The 15301-nt window shown below is 36.3% G+C and overlaps 1 protein-coding gene across 1 annotated transcript in view; it reads left to right on the forward strand.

Moving 5' to 3' along the window:
• PLXND1 (plexin D1) overlaps positions 1-15301 on the forward strand; it is a 179103-nt gene that overhangs the window by 70645 nt on the left and 93157 nt on the right. Inside the window, exons 8-11 of the mRNA XM_034431590.3 lie at positions 256-358; positions 9760-9864; positions 11577-11672; positions 13297-13390. Coding sequence (XP_034287481.2) covers positions 256-358; positions 9760-9864; positions 11577-11672; positions 13297-13390 — 398 coding nt within the window. The remainder of the gene's footprint in view (positions 1-255; positions 359-9759; positions 9865-11576; positions 11673-13296; positions 13391-15301) is intronic.

Genomic DNA, 15301 nt, shown 5'->3' on the forward strand with positions numbered 1-15301 from the left:
TTTAAGAAAACAACCAAGCTCAGAGAGCACCAAGGATCTCATAGATGTAATAAAATTTGTTTGCTTATCGGACATAATAGTGAAGGATATGGTGGCTGCTCCACCCCATACATACAGATAGACAATTTAAAATATTTTAGATTTTTGATGGTTTTACCATAAGCCATAACAGAATTTGCAGTTTCATAAAGAAAACAAAGTTTCAAAGAAGAGACTGCTATACTTAATAAATGTAGTTTCTTTTCTATATTTCAGATGTATCAGTTGCCTCTCAGCTAAATGGAAATGTTATTGGTGTCCTAGAAGAAGCTCCTGTGTATCCAATGTGACTGAATGTGAGAATTCAGTACAGATTACTGTAAGGCACATAACAGTATAGTTTATTTTATTTTTTTTAATTCTTGTTTTGTTTCTCTTGTGTTGGGAGGAAATAATTGCTGCCAACAAAGGCTTTTTAAGAAATATTATAGAAACGCTTATGTTCAGAAAATGTTGCATATCAAGGGGGTGGGGTGTGGAGTGTTGGAGGACTGGATCTGGATGCCTTTCATAGCATGCTTTCAAATCACTGAGATTTCCAGTACTCTACATCTTACTCTATTTATAGATTGCCCAGTTCCATTACAACTGTGTGCGGCATAAAATATACAAAATTTAAAATAAAACAATCTACACAAAAAGAATATCTGGAGAAAAACAACTAATGTTTCATTAACAGCTAAAAGTCCTCAGATTCACAGATGAACCATTGAAGCTCCTCTGTCTTCTGATTTATTCCCGTGGTAAGCTGTAAAAAGTTGTTGGAACACTCCAGCAGTCATCACTACTTCTGTATATCTGATTAAAAAAAAATCCAGAAAGTTTGACTAGATTGGTCTCTTCCTTTCTCCTTTACTCTAATCAGAGAAATACAAAACCATCTGTTTATATCTTCTTTCATTTGCATGTAAATCTGGGTAAGGTCCAATTTACCAACTGAGAAGCTTTAGTAGGTTCTTTTGGTTAACCAAGTTAACCAAAAGAGTCAGAACAAATCCGATTGCTTATTACATTATTACTGGGGATCCAGTGGCATCAAGTCTGATGTGTTCCAAATTATAAAATAACCAGATAGAATGCCAAATTTACATATTATTGAAATAAGATTGGAAATTGTGTTCTGAATTATGAATTCTGGGAAACCAGTAATAATTTTTTCACTGCAGAAACTTCCAAGGAATTTTTTTTTGTCAAGAGATTTATGTTTAATGTGTATAACTTGTTCCTTCCTAGTCTTATGATGGAAAGTTGGTGACTTTACTGCAGCTCTCCTGTAGTCCTTTAAACTGCTGGCAGCTTGACATTTAGAGCTTCTATTGCTGAAAACTGAATGGCTTGAAACAGTGATTTTAGTATATCGAATAGATTAGTTCTGTATCATCTATACCTTCTTACCAGAGATAAGGTTCTCCTTCAACCAGACATCTTTTTTCCCAAAGGTTATATTTTTTAAAATAAAAATCCAGATATGGTTAACTGAATTCTACTGTGGATTCAAAATTGGTATTTATTTATGTTTTTGATAACAATCTGCAACCTCTGACCATACATTTGCTTATGCTGAATAAAGCAATTGTTGCTTTTAGGACTCTATTTTTCAAGAAGCTTCTTTGTGGATAAGCTGTCTTCTCCTTGCAAACATTGTTCACTAAGCATATGATGCTTTCTGCTTTAGAATCTCAGATTAACTTTTTATGGAAATTATATACTTTCCAATAGCTTCTTGACTCTGACTTCATCTTATGATGCTTACACTGTCAACAAAACAACCTGCTTAACATATATAGTCCTTAGGTTATGACAGCAATTGGGACTGAAACTTCTATCATTGAGCAACGTGATAGCAAAGTGTGAATTCATATGGCTGCATCACTTAGCAATGTGTAAATGGGTGTGTTAAGTAAGGATCTTTTCCACTGGCTTCCCACAAGCATAGTCAAGGAAAGCCAGCATGAAGTTGCAAGTCCCATGCAGCTTGCAAGCAGGCCAGTGGAAAGGTAAGATGCACAAGTGACAACCACAGGTGTGGAGATGTGTGCTGTGGGTGGTGAGGCCAGATTTATCCCAGGAAAAAGCTGTACATTCCAGAGTAACTTGCGACCTTCCCTGCTGACTTCTTCGTCTAATATCTATCAAGTTAAAATATCTATCAAAAGTATCATGTTATATTCTTGATAATTATGCAATGCCATTAATACAGCTTATTTAAGTTGTATAGAAATATGGTTTATATTCCAATGATATGGGGCATGGTAGCCTAACAATTAAGACACTGGGCTAATCAGTCAAAAGATTGACAGTTCAAGACCCAAGTACCATGTGACGGGATGAGCTCCTTTTCTTGCCTCAGTTCCTGACAACCTAGCAGCTTAAAAGCATGCAAATGCAAGTAGATAAATAGATACCAATTAGGTGGAAAGGTAAAAGTGCTCAGTGAACCATGGCATATAGTCATGTTGGCTATGTGACCACAGAAGCATCTTCAGACAGCTTTGACTCCCTTGGCTAGGAAATGGAGATGGGCACTGCTCCCTAGAATGGGACACAACTGGACAGGGGGAAACCTTTACCTTTACCTTTTTTTATTCCAAATATGTCATTAACAGGAGAAAATCTAGTGTGATGTCCCCTTGGAACCCCCTATATCTCTAGAGTACCACAAGTTCCTTTCTAAATTCTCTGCTTTTCTTGGCATTATTGACATTACTCTTGGCATTACTCTTCTCTTATTGACTGGTTCCACTGTCTCTTCTAACATCCAGTTTACTTTCTTTTGTTTCTTGATGTTTGGCAGTCTCTTTTCAATTGATCCTCAATAATGTGGTGTCTGAAAGTTCCAGCCTTTAAAGCAATTCCCAGTGTTTTTGAAATGGGTCGTCATATGCTCAAGATCACATCAGAGAAAAACTGGTTGGCTTTGTTCTTCCACTTTAGCTTGACTTGACTTGGAACTTACACATCAGCAGATTGTAATGTGTTCCACAGTAGGACACTCACTGAGCACAACTTTGACACTATAATTGATCTTTCCACCTCCTTGTACCAATAATATAATCAGCTTTGACTTCTGTGTAGTCCATTTGATAATGTTTTTTGCTGTTTGAAGAGTGTGTTAGCATTGAACAAATCACTGCTTGAAGAAGCTGAAAGTTTTTCTCCTGCATTCATTTCTGTTCCCGAGGCCAAACACTTCAACTACATTTTCTTCCTTATTGTTTCCAACTTTGGCATTCCAATCTTCAACCACAGAAATCATATCTTGCTTGCATGTTCTACCAATTTGAGATTGACCTTAATAATAAAGGGTATCAATCTCTTTTTCATGTCAGTTGTTTGAGCATAAACCTGAATAATTCTCATGATAAAGAACTGATATTATTTGGTCATTGACTGCATTGTATCTGGGTACTGTCTTTGCTATATCCTTCATGATTTTAAAAGTAATATCATTCCTTATTTGCATCATCGGTAATAAATAATATGACATTCTGATTGAAAGTGTCTAATTTCAGTTCATTTCAGTGCAATGATGCCTAAATTGTCATTTCATTTCATTTTGTTCATTTCATCTTTCACTGTTGAGCTTTCTCCTGTTCTTTTTTTTCTTTTTTTTTTACATTCTTTGTTCTCATTGTAATTCTCTCTTCACAATTTGGGGTCAAAATATCCTAGCATCCTCTATCTATGGCTGTTAACACCAGCTTGATAGCACATAATAAATCAATGGCAACATCAGCAATTAGATTTCCCAAAGGCTTTAATCTAGCTATGTCATAAACACCATTACTACTCTGATTAAGAATAGGCTACTTTACTGTAAAAATAAGCATTAAAAGCTAATTTTAGGGTGCTTTTAGGAAATGCACATCTCATCAAAGTAGAAACTACACCAAATTATACCAAAGGTATGTGTACTAACTAACTCATCTATTTTAAATATTTATGTCAATTAAAAGTCATGGTGAAATCCCAGGTTCACCTGAAAACTAAATATAATGTATACATTTCTAGTAGATCCAATAAGGTAGACATTCATCCTTCATTTCTTGGTATCCTGCAGTACTGGAGAGTCATACAGTAAATATGAAGCTCATTTTGATCAGTTGCTTGTCTATGGCACAAGCCTCTCCTGCTTATTGCATTGTATCCATCATGTTTCTCCTCATTTCAATGTCCCAAGTGCATTTTTTAAAACCTGTCTAGTTGCAATAATTAGAGCCTCTCTGAAAAGCAGCTTCACAGTCTCAGATCATAAGCACTGTTTAAATACAGAAATCTCAGTAATAGATTTCTAAAGGATTAAACACCAAAGGTGCAACGGCATTTTCCAATTCAGGTACACTCAGGTAGCCCTACCCGCTGTGGAGCTGAATATACCAGGTTCATCCATCTAGAATGTAGTTGTTAGAATGATTAAACATAAATATGCATGGTTTGCAGCATTCTGTTGATTTCCTTGGACTGAAAACAAAAGACTGAAGCATAGAAAGGGAGCAGCTGAATTAGGATTTAGTAGATTAACTCTTAATATTCATTGGAAGTGAACACTGGGCCTGTTAGTGATGATCTTCAATAACCATTTCTTCATGGTTTCTGCTTTGCAATTTTTAACAATAAAATGTTTTCATTTGTTATATACCCTTTAAATGTAAACTAGGTCATGGTAATCCTTCCTCACTTTAGCAAGTGCTTTACAAAAAGAAGAGGACTTTCACATATTAAAATGGCAAGTACCATTTTAAAACTAAGAGCCTATTTTTCATTGCTTGGTGTGGAAAAAGCACTTGATGTTATCTAGTTGGGTCATGAAACGTCTGCAAGAAAATGACCAAGCACCCCAAAAAGTTTTTAATTTACTTTTGGACAGACCTCAGTATTACAATTTTCAAAACTGAAATAGGACCTAATGAAAATTCAGTACAGCATTAATTCATAGTAACCTGTCCTCTTAAGAGATTTGAAAACATCAAACCTTGGAGCGTAAGCATATGTTTAAGTAGCAATAAGTTTGATTCAAATAGATAGAGGCTTTTTGATTGAGGGAAGGGTTAGTTTAGAAGAGAGAGCAATTAGCACTGTTCTTTAGCTTGTATGGTAGAAAAAAAACATTCTTGTCTTCAATTCCATTATTCTTCCTCATTCCCTTGTTATGAGCACAGCAAAACTGTTTTCATCCTACTGAAGAGAAGCCCTTACTTGCAACTAAAGCTTTATGTACATATTGGACATGTTGAATTTGGATTGCAGAAAATGGCTTTCCCAGTCTAAGTGAAGATTTTTAAAGTTATTATTTTATAATAACTGGAAGTGCAAGTATTTTTAAGTTAAGCACCCAGTGCCCTATATTATTTGTTCTGACAGCTCTAGAATCCTATCATTTTCAATGATATTTAATTTTGCTACTTCTTGATGTAGGACAGCAACCATTAATTTGCAGGAAAGACTAATAGCATTTTAAATGAATCGGGAACTAAGCAATTCAGAGAAGTTTTTAAAAGCAGGGCTTCATTTTTCCCCCTTTTCAGTGATATTTTTGGGTAATGGTTTTTTGTGGTTTGATGTCTTATCTATTTTTCAGCTAAAGCACTTGACATTTCCTCTTGTAAACAAAGATCTATAGTGTCACTGGGAAATGGAAGAATGATGATAATGGAATTAGCCAGACTGAACATTTACAAAAAAGGGAATTTTTTTTGAACATTCAATTTTTTTCCCTTTGTCACCCGCAAATGAAAGACACACTAAATTTTCACAAGGCAGGAGATGGAATAGTAGATAGCTAAATGGTTCTGTAGTGTTTCTTTTTCTAGCAACTGAAGTGGCTGCTTTTACATCAAGTATGCAGACATTCCCTTCCCTTCTGGATTTGCTTTTGTTCAAATTGAGGAGGCTTATGGGTCAGAATGCTGCCATGTCTCTCAGTTAATTTACTTCTTTACTTGCAGTCCCCTGAAAGTACTAAAATAATCCAAGTAATGAAGTGCGTCTTTATCATAACACCTATGTCTGATCCATTTACTTATACTTATTTAAATTATATTGTATATTTGGAGGAAGAATGGTGAGAGAGATTTTTACATCATGGAATTACCTTTCATTTTCTGCCTGAAAGTCTGAATATTTAAATGATGTTACACAGAAATAAGAGAAATAACACAGTGTCCCTTTATATGGGGAGATGGGTGGCATATACATTTCATAAATAAATAAAATTGAAAATGCTATTTATACCACCACTCCACTGACTTAGGAATGATATACTTCTTAGGGAGCAGAGGGAGAAAATTGATTTGAAATCAAGAGTATTCAAATCTGTTCCATTCCCCCACCACCACAAGTAAAAAATTTATCAGAATATAGAGACCCATATCTGAGCAAGGAGTGGCTTTTTTCAGCTATACCTGGTTTATTAGCTATGCTGTTCCTAGATAGGATTAACTTGGCTATGTGTTCTTTATATTTGGAACATCTACATTAGATTATTGCAGTGTACTCAGTGGTGGGTTACTACAGGATGTTGCATTGTGTTACGTCATTGAAAAGGGCAATTGGAGCATATAATACCTGCTCTGAAGATACCTATAAAGGCATACAAAGCCCATATTAAGTTTTAGTAGTGGGATATCTGACAGAGAATGTGCTTTTCCTGTCTGTCACCTCAAGGATGCCACAATAATTTGCTATACAACCACATAAAAGAAATTATTCTTCATACAAGCACCCCCTCTCTTTTTAGGTTTTATCATTGGTTTAAGATAAATCGGTTTGCTCAAAATTTTAAAGAAATTGATGGTCTTGTGCCTTTTATCCCATTTTCTTACAATCTCCTGTATTATCTGCTTACTCATTTTCGCATCAAGTTTTTAAGAGGGATTTTACTGAATTATTTATTGTTAAATTTGAAATATGTTGGCCCATTATAAAATGTTTTTGGAATGCTTCTAAGTTTAGCATTGTTTTCTAACTGAAATTATATAGAAAATAATAAGTAATTATCTAATGGTTTTGAATTTAGTGGTCATTTGAACGGAGGCTGCAAGTGCTCTGGGTTCATATATGTCTGTGTGCATACACACATGCTGTACCGCCAAAACTCAGCAGGTCTGAATATGTCAGCAATTTCAGTGTTTTTAATTTGTATTTAATTTTTTGATCCCTGAAATATCATTTGGTATTCCATATTTTATTTATTTATTGAATGAAATTATTTGCCACCCATCTCATCTGGTGCTCATGTATGCCAAGTAGTCCATCCTACGGTGGATTCACCAAGACTTTTGATGGTAATGTAATTTCTGCATAAGGGAAATGATGTAATGCAAGGGTGTCAAACTTGACTTCATTGAGGGCCGCATCAGGGTTGTGTGACCTTGCGGGGGGGGTGGCAGAGTGGGTGTGGCCAGGGTGGACATGGTCAGCTTGATATCACTCGTGTCGGGGATGCCTGTGGCAGCCCGACTGCTCTGCCAGAGAAAACGGGCTCCTGAGATCCATTTTTGGCTGCAACTGCCTTCTGCAGACCTCTGCTAGTGAAAATGGAGCTTGGGAGGACCCTCATGTGGCCCTCCTGAGCTCCATTTTCATTGGAGAGGCATTGCAGGCCAGTCCTTCACTATTTCCAGGGCGGCCGCGCAGGCCAGATCAAAGACCCCACAGCCGGATCAGGCCCCCAGGCCTTGAGTTTGACACCCCTGATGTAATGGCTAGAATAAGCTCCTGATCAAATTGGTTTATATCTTCCTCTTTATTTGTCTCATTGGTGTATTTGCTTAATATATAAATCTTTAAGTTGAATTTCTTTTCTCAAGACATACTAAAAATACTAAAGCAATTAAATCCATATCAACTTCTATTTTTAAAAAATTAGCTACCAAACAAAACCACCGTAATAAGTTAAGAGTACAATAATCTTTGAGTCATCTTTTTATAATATGAAAAGTATAAAGAACTTCAGTGCAGAATAAAACATCTGAGACGTAACTCTTTTTATCATTGAAGACCAACCAAAAGGAAAAAAAAAATTCATGTGCTCTGTAAAATATTTCCCAAAACAGGAAATTCAATAATATTGGGGTCTCCTCTAATGTTTCTTCCTAATGGATATTTGAATATATCTGATACAGACTGATTCTGTTTTAGGGCTTTTCTATATGCATAATAACATATATCTCAAAATAGTAGGAAACTTTGCAATACGTTTGACAAACTGTGGCCAAAGACCATCTTAAACCTGATTTTAGAAAACAAAGCCAGTCATTTGAATCAGACATAGCAGCAAATGAGTAGCTAGTGCATTGGATGCAGACACTGGTATCTTGTCGCCTTAGCACCCTGATGGTGAACCTATGACACGGCTAGAGGTGGCACGCAGCACCCACTCTGTGGGCATGTGAGCTGTCACCCCAATTCAAGTTCACTGTGCATGTGCACGTGCCTCCCCCCGGCCAGCTGGTTTTCGGGTCTCTGCCGCACATATGTGGGAGCGAGGCATTTGTGGGATGGCTCGCATGTACATGTGGTGGGGTGGGGTGCATTCAGGAGGCCCCTCATGCACGCACAGGGCGCATGCACAGGGCACATGTGTGGGGCATGCACACATGCACAGGGTCCATGCATGGAACGCATGCAAGGGGGAACGTGCATGCATGGGGATGCATGTGTGGTGGTGCATGCATTGCATTTGGGGGGTTCAGGCACACATGCACACACATTTTGGGCACTCGGTCCGGAAAAGGTTAGCCATCACTGCCTTAGCGTATCACACCTTCCAATATCTAATCTGAGCTGTTCTTCTCCAATTCAAATGTCTGAAGCATTCCTGAAGAGGAAGACTAGTGTAGAGTTTCCTGCAGCAATCTACTCTGGATACAAGCAATCACACTGTATTCTGATAATGTTATAGTTGACATATAGGTCTTGCTTCTGTGGAGTATGGTGATGGACCTCCAAAAACACCTTCACCTGAGCTGCACGCCAATTCAAGGAGGATTTCAGTATGAACCTGGAAAAACCTGTGAAGACTCTAGCAGGAACTTTCTGATTCTATACAAAACACACCATATCTTTGTTAGCATCATTCGATTATTTTCTTCTGATGAAACACTGGGTATAGTAGCTACTTCATATTGACAGCTGAGGAGAGCATATGGTTTTCCATTTAATTTGTGAACAAATTAATTTCACTGTGAAAAATCCCAGATTGATAACAGAGTTGCCTGAAGTCAGGAAGCTGAGTGTTCATCTATGGCTATATAATGAAGAAAAAAAGAAATAGCACAAGCCAATCAAGTTTCACACCTTAGGGAGAATGTTGGTGAAGTTTCTTTTGCTTTCACACTAATATGTGCTGAGACTGTGCAAGCAAAGGTGTCATTTCTTATCAAACATTCACTTGGCATCTGTCCATTAAGTTCACAATTTACACTATTTCCCAGGGTACTTTTAAAGTTGAAAATTTGGGTAACATTAATATAATGCAGGCAATGATTTTGTATACTTTCTAGGAGTAAGATCATAGATTCTAGTGGAACTTATTTTATACTAAAATTAAACTATTTCTATTATGTAAAGAATTGTCAATGTGGGAGTGCTCTAAGTTATAAGAATAACTTTATGTGACAACACCCACTTCTGTACCTTGGTTCTGCTATCTCAATGTTAAGAAGGTTGAATTTTTTCCACACTGACCTTCAATTCTTTCACTTGTTTCCTGAAATACAGAACAGTACTGATTGTCCACAGATTGTGCCTGTTTCTCTTGCACCAGTATCCACAGGGACTTTTCAGGACATTACAATCACTTTGAGAAATGCTGCTTTTATAAAGGTAATAAAATAAATAGACTTTGTAAAAAGAAAGAGAAGGTAGATCCTATGTTTGCACCTGAAGTCAAATAATTGAGTTTATTAAGTTAATACATGACATGTTTTTCCCTTAGCGATAATGACATAGTTATTCTGAGGGTCTTAACAGAAGACCGACGAGTGACTGAGGGGGCTAAGTAGGAAAGAAAGAATATGCTCCATAAAAAGCATTTCCTTGGAATTTTTTATATGTAATTCAATGATAGTCATACTATACATGCATTCATAATATTGCAAAAGGTTCGTTTGAGGGGAAAATGTACTTCTAAATGTGAAGAATCTTTTTTCCTGATATATTATTCAGTGAATTTTGCAGGCATACAATTCTCACAAGAGAAGTTTGCCATACTGATTTTTGGATATCCTCATGACTGAAAAAAGGGAAATGCAGCTCGTTAAAAGCAGAAACTAGTAAAATCTATCCTAGAAATTAAACCAAGATCCAAAAATTTAAAGTTATCATCCTATGCAGTGGTGGGTTTCAATTTTTTTTACTACCGGTTCTATGGGTGTGGCTTGATGGGCGTGGCATAGCCTGGTGGGTGTGGCTTGTTGAGCATGGCAGGGGAAGGATACTGTAAAATCTTCATTCCCACCCCACTCCAGGGGAAGGATACTGTAAAATCTCCATTCCCTCACCACTCCAGGGGAAGGTTGTTTCCCCCGATCAGCTGGGACTTGGGAGGCAGAGAATAGATGAGGGTGGGGCCAATCAGAATTTTTACTACCGGTTGTCCAAACTACTCAAAATTTCCACTACCGGTTCTCCAGAATTGGTCAGAACCTGCTGAAACCCACCTCTGATCCTATGTCTTTCAATTAATTAAGGAGAAGATTCCCCCTTTTTGCCTATCTAAATGCTGTCTCATGTTACATTGGGGCAATTTTTAATTGAGATCACATCAAAGTGAAGTTTCTAATAATCTGACTGAATATTCTTCCTTCCCTCGTTATCTCTTCTAATACTCATGTATTGCTCTTATTCTTTGCAGTGATTGCTAAGTAGGAGTAAAAAATACAGTGCTATTTATGCACTTTTGAAAAGATCATTTGGTTATCAGTATGTAGGAAAAGAGGTGTGATATACTGTATATGTTAGATTCAGTACAAACAGAAGGAATTTACAAATATCTAACTACTGGATTTAAAGCTGAAAATTTAAGAGATGATAGCGAAACTTTCAATAATTGAAATACATGTTATGTCTTGCCTTCCTAGGAAACTATTTACAGATATACAGTAAATTGGATTGCTGGTTTGTGTGTCTATTTTTGTCTAATTTTACTGGCATCACCTTTTAACACCAGAGGCAGGAATATTTTGTAATTATGAGAACATTTAATAGATAGGATATTATCTTATTTATTCAAAGATGTATTTCTTCTGTTCTTATATTTGGATGTTCCATCTCTGAGCTATGGGAAATTTAATATATTTTAATTTAAAATATGTAAAATATTTAGTCATTTCAACAAGCTTGTTGGAATTAAGCTGCATAATCATTACTAGTATTACTGTTATAATAAATGATATTGAATAATTGAGTTCAGAACTTGGCTCATTGATTTATCAATGCATAAGAAAATAAATACCTAAAAATCATCCCTTTTCTGTTAGAAAGTATGTAAAATATTATTTACTCTACATTTCACTCCTTACATTTTTACTGTTTAGGAAATGCCTTTGGAGTGTCACTTTGAAACTGAAAGTGATAGGATATTTGAGGCTCAGTGGCTAAATGCATCTGCTGTTCGGTGTACTAATGTGTTGGTGAGTTCATGACTGATTATTTTAATATTTTTAGAGTTTTCTGCTTATAAATACCATAGTAGCATGTTACAGACCATGTGCTACCATTTTATCAAGTCACACTTTCCACCTAAAATTTCAGTCTAGTCTAGCTCAATGAACTGTATATGTTCTGTTCCAAGCTGTTCTTTCTAATAGGAACTTCAATTTATCTTGATGTATGTAAATACCTTATTTACATACTTACTTCAGTTTATACGCCATACATTTCCAAAGAGGCTTACAACATGCTGATTCAAGAATGATTAAAATTAACAGAAAAACCAGCTTATAACAAAAATTAGAGCAAATCTGATGCACCATCATTCAATTGGTGACATTTTATTTCTTCACCCCTGAGTGTTTTTACCACGGACCAGAAACACAATAGAAAAAGAGTGGTCCATAGGTAGTTTCTTCCAACTCAACTGTGGGATCCCTTCATTCCTTTGGTGGTAGAACCTACATCAAGACTTCTCTCTATGGTCTCACCAGACATACAGCTTCAGCTCAGAGAAAGTGGTCTCAGAGGTGTCCAGCTCCAGTGCAATACAAGCTTTCCAAAGTGATGTCCAGCATCTTAGGTTGCAGTCAGAAATTAATTGGCAATTAGAGTAATTCCCATTATAGTGGTGTTATATAAGTGAATTTCAGTATGCTACCTGGGCTGCAGCTGAAGGTTTTGAATGATCTTATGAATGAACATATCTTTTCTTTTATGTACACTGAGATCATATGCATCAAGACAAATTCCTTGTGTGTCCAATCACACTTGGCCAATAAAAAAATTCTATTCTATTCTATCTTCATAGGCACTCTGCATGTAGAATATATCGTAGTAGTCTACGAACTAAGAGAAAATGGTGAGGTAGCACCCTCTAGACATAGGGTTCTCTAAATACATCTCTACTGCATCTCCTGCCCAGCTCATAACCGGTATTACTTATAAATTGATTATATTCTCCCAATGATCCACATAGAAAAAGTAAAAGAAAAAGGACAAAGCTCAATGGCAGCAAGAAATAGAGTGCCTGAGAGTTTGATCTCTTCTCCACCCATCAAGTAGAACTGACCACTCAAAGAGAACAGTAGGGAGTAACTTGCTACCCAAAAATCTTAGTTTCTCCAGCCACTCTGTAAGAGTCCCCCACCCGCATGGAGGGAACGGGAAATTCTTTTGCTGCAGCAGCATTTTATAACTTTCCCTGTGGCTTCCACATTAACTTTCTGGGGAAGCTGGCAGAGAAGATTGCAAATGGCGATCACATGATGATGGGGCACTTGGCCACCAGTTATAAGTGCAAACAGGTTGCCAAGTGCCTGAAATGCAATCATGTGGCCATGGGGATAGTGCAGAGGTCATGATTTCAAGGACAGGTTGTAAATATTTTTTCTTGAGTCTCTCATAACTTCCAATAGTCATTAAGCAAAGGGCCGTAAATCGAGGATTCTCTGTATGGTATTTGTTTAGCCCATTCTCCTGGTTTCTTCCGTTGAATTTGTGTACCTTGTAATACAGAAATGCTTTCACAGTAAAAACGTAATTTACATGTTTTGGTCTGCTGGTTCAGTAAATGAGACAACCCTCTTCTCTGTTTTTATGCAGCTTCATACCTTCGAGAAAAGACACTTATTTCTGGTAAATCTTCAGTTGAAAGGAAGACCTGAAAAATTTATTGACAGTCCGCAGATGATGACAGGTTTGACATAAATTTGATTTGCCTTTCATCACTTTCTAATTTGAGTATTTCATCTATAAAAGGCTTACATGTTTTTCACTAATTGGTCTTTTCATTTTATAGTCTCCTGAAGTAGGTTAGAATTCGTAAAGCCAAAAAAATGCAGTATTTCAATATACAGAATTCATATCTGTATGCAGATTATCTTGGTTCTTTCTTGTTCACAAGTCTTAAGTGGGTTTCATATAGTTGCTAGCAAACTATGCATATTGGTAAAAATAACACTTGCCATTGTATTTAGAATGTATTTTCTCAGTCAGTTTCAGGATATCTGCATATTGTTAAGTTTATATCAATAAGACATATGGACAAATGTATTTTGGAATGGAATGGAATTTATTATTATAGTACAAGATATGTGGTATCCAATAGTTTAAGGCTGATTTACGTTTTACTTTGGGGATGTTTTTATTTTTTATTTCAAATTGATTGAAGCTTCGATACCACCTTGGTAATGTATGAAGGTATCGTTTATCTAGCTGAGCTTTGCAATATCCACAACAAATGTTCTCTCTGAATAGTGGCAGAATTCAGATAACAATTGTATTTGTGGATCATAGATCTTTAAATAACTATTAACTATAATACGTAAATAAAAAATGTATATGCGGGTTTTAATTACAAAATTCTGAAGATATTGGGAATGTCTACAAGCAGTCTACAGTTTACCTATTTGTTATTGAGTGGCCTTGATGAAATGTTGCTTTGTTTCAGAATTCTTTTTCTAGTCTATAGTTTAGTTGGAAGTCCAATTCTGTACCATATTTCACCAAGTATTAGTACAGACTGTTGGTTAATGAGAGTCTCTTATTTCAGGGATAAATTATTTTTGAATGATACATACAGATTTTTTTTTAAAAAAATGTATCCTTTAATGTGTTTACCCCATAGTTGAAAGTTATTGATTATTATTGGTTTAAGATGGTTTGTAAACCACTGAACTATTTTTTTATTTATACAATTTATTTATTTATTTAGAAAATGTATATGACTGCCCATCTTAAATATAACTCTGGGTAACTAACAACCAATTTAAAAAGTAAAAAGAATCCATAGCCAAACAAAATTACCCAATATGAAGAAAAACCAAGGCACTTCTTTAATAATAAAGAATTGTGAGGATCACATAACAATTTGAGGGCAGAACAAACAAAAAGAATCAAACTTGACAGCCTTGGAACATAAGAAATAACCTCGCCCACCTTCAATAAACTGTTTACCATTATACCTTGAGCAATTTTTTCCTCAACAATCACTGCTAGCTTTGATACCATTACTTTGTATGAGTAGCTAGGATTTTTACCACCAAGGTGCATCTCTTTACATTTGCTTACATTGAATGGTACCTACCATTTGGATGCCTACTGTACTTCCCTAATGAACAGAAATCCATTTGGAGAATAAGGAAACAGCCAGGTGTTCATTGCCTGTGAAAAGCTAACAGCTTTGGGGCCATCCAAAACACCAAGGAATGCTTTTCCACAGAGTAGATGCTGCTACTGAGACGACATGATTCCAGCAAAATTACATTTTTTTGAAGGAAGAGACCTGGAGCTTACCCTATTTATTAAGATCAAGTACAACAAAAAATAAATAATAGGAGAAAGGCTGTCCACAGCAAGTAGCCTGGCCCTATGCCATAGATGTCTTTATAGGTGATGAACAGGATCTTGAATTTTCACCAAGAAGACTTAATGAAAAATCTTTGATGCGGGACTTTATTAAAGGCTTCTTCAAAAATCTGTGTAATTGATATCTACTGACTCGCCTTATAGAGCGGAGGTGGCGCACTGGTTAGAGTGCAGCACCGCAGGCTACATCAGCTGACTGCTAGCTGCAGTTCGGCAGTTCAAATCTCACCAGATCAAGGTT

This window comes from Pantherophis guttatus, chromosome 2, assembly GCF_059756535.1.
Source record: "Pantherophis guttatus breed Tessera chromosome 2, ASM5975653v1, whole genome shotgun sequence".
NCBI classification, from domain to species: domain Eukaryota; kingdom Metazoa; phylum Chordata; class Lepidosauria; order Squamata; family Colubridae; genus Pantherophis; species Pantherophis guttatus.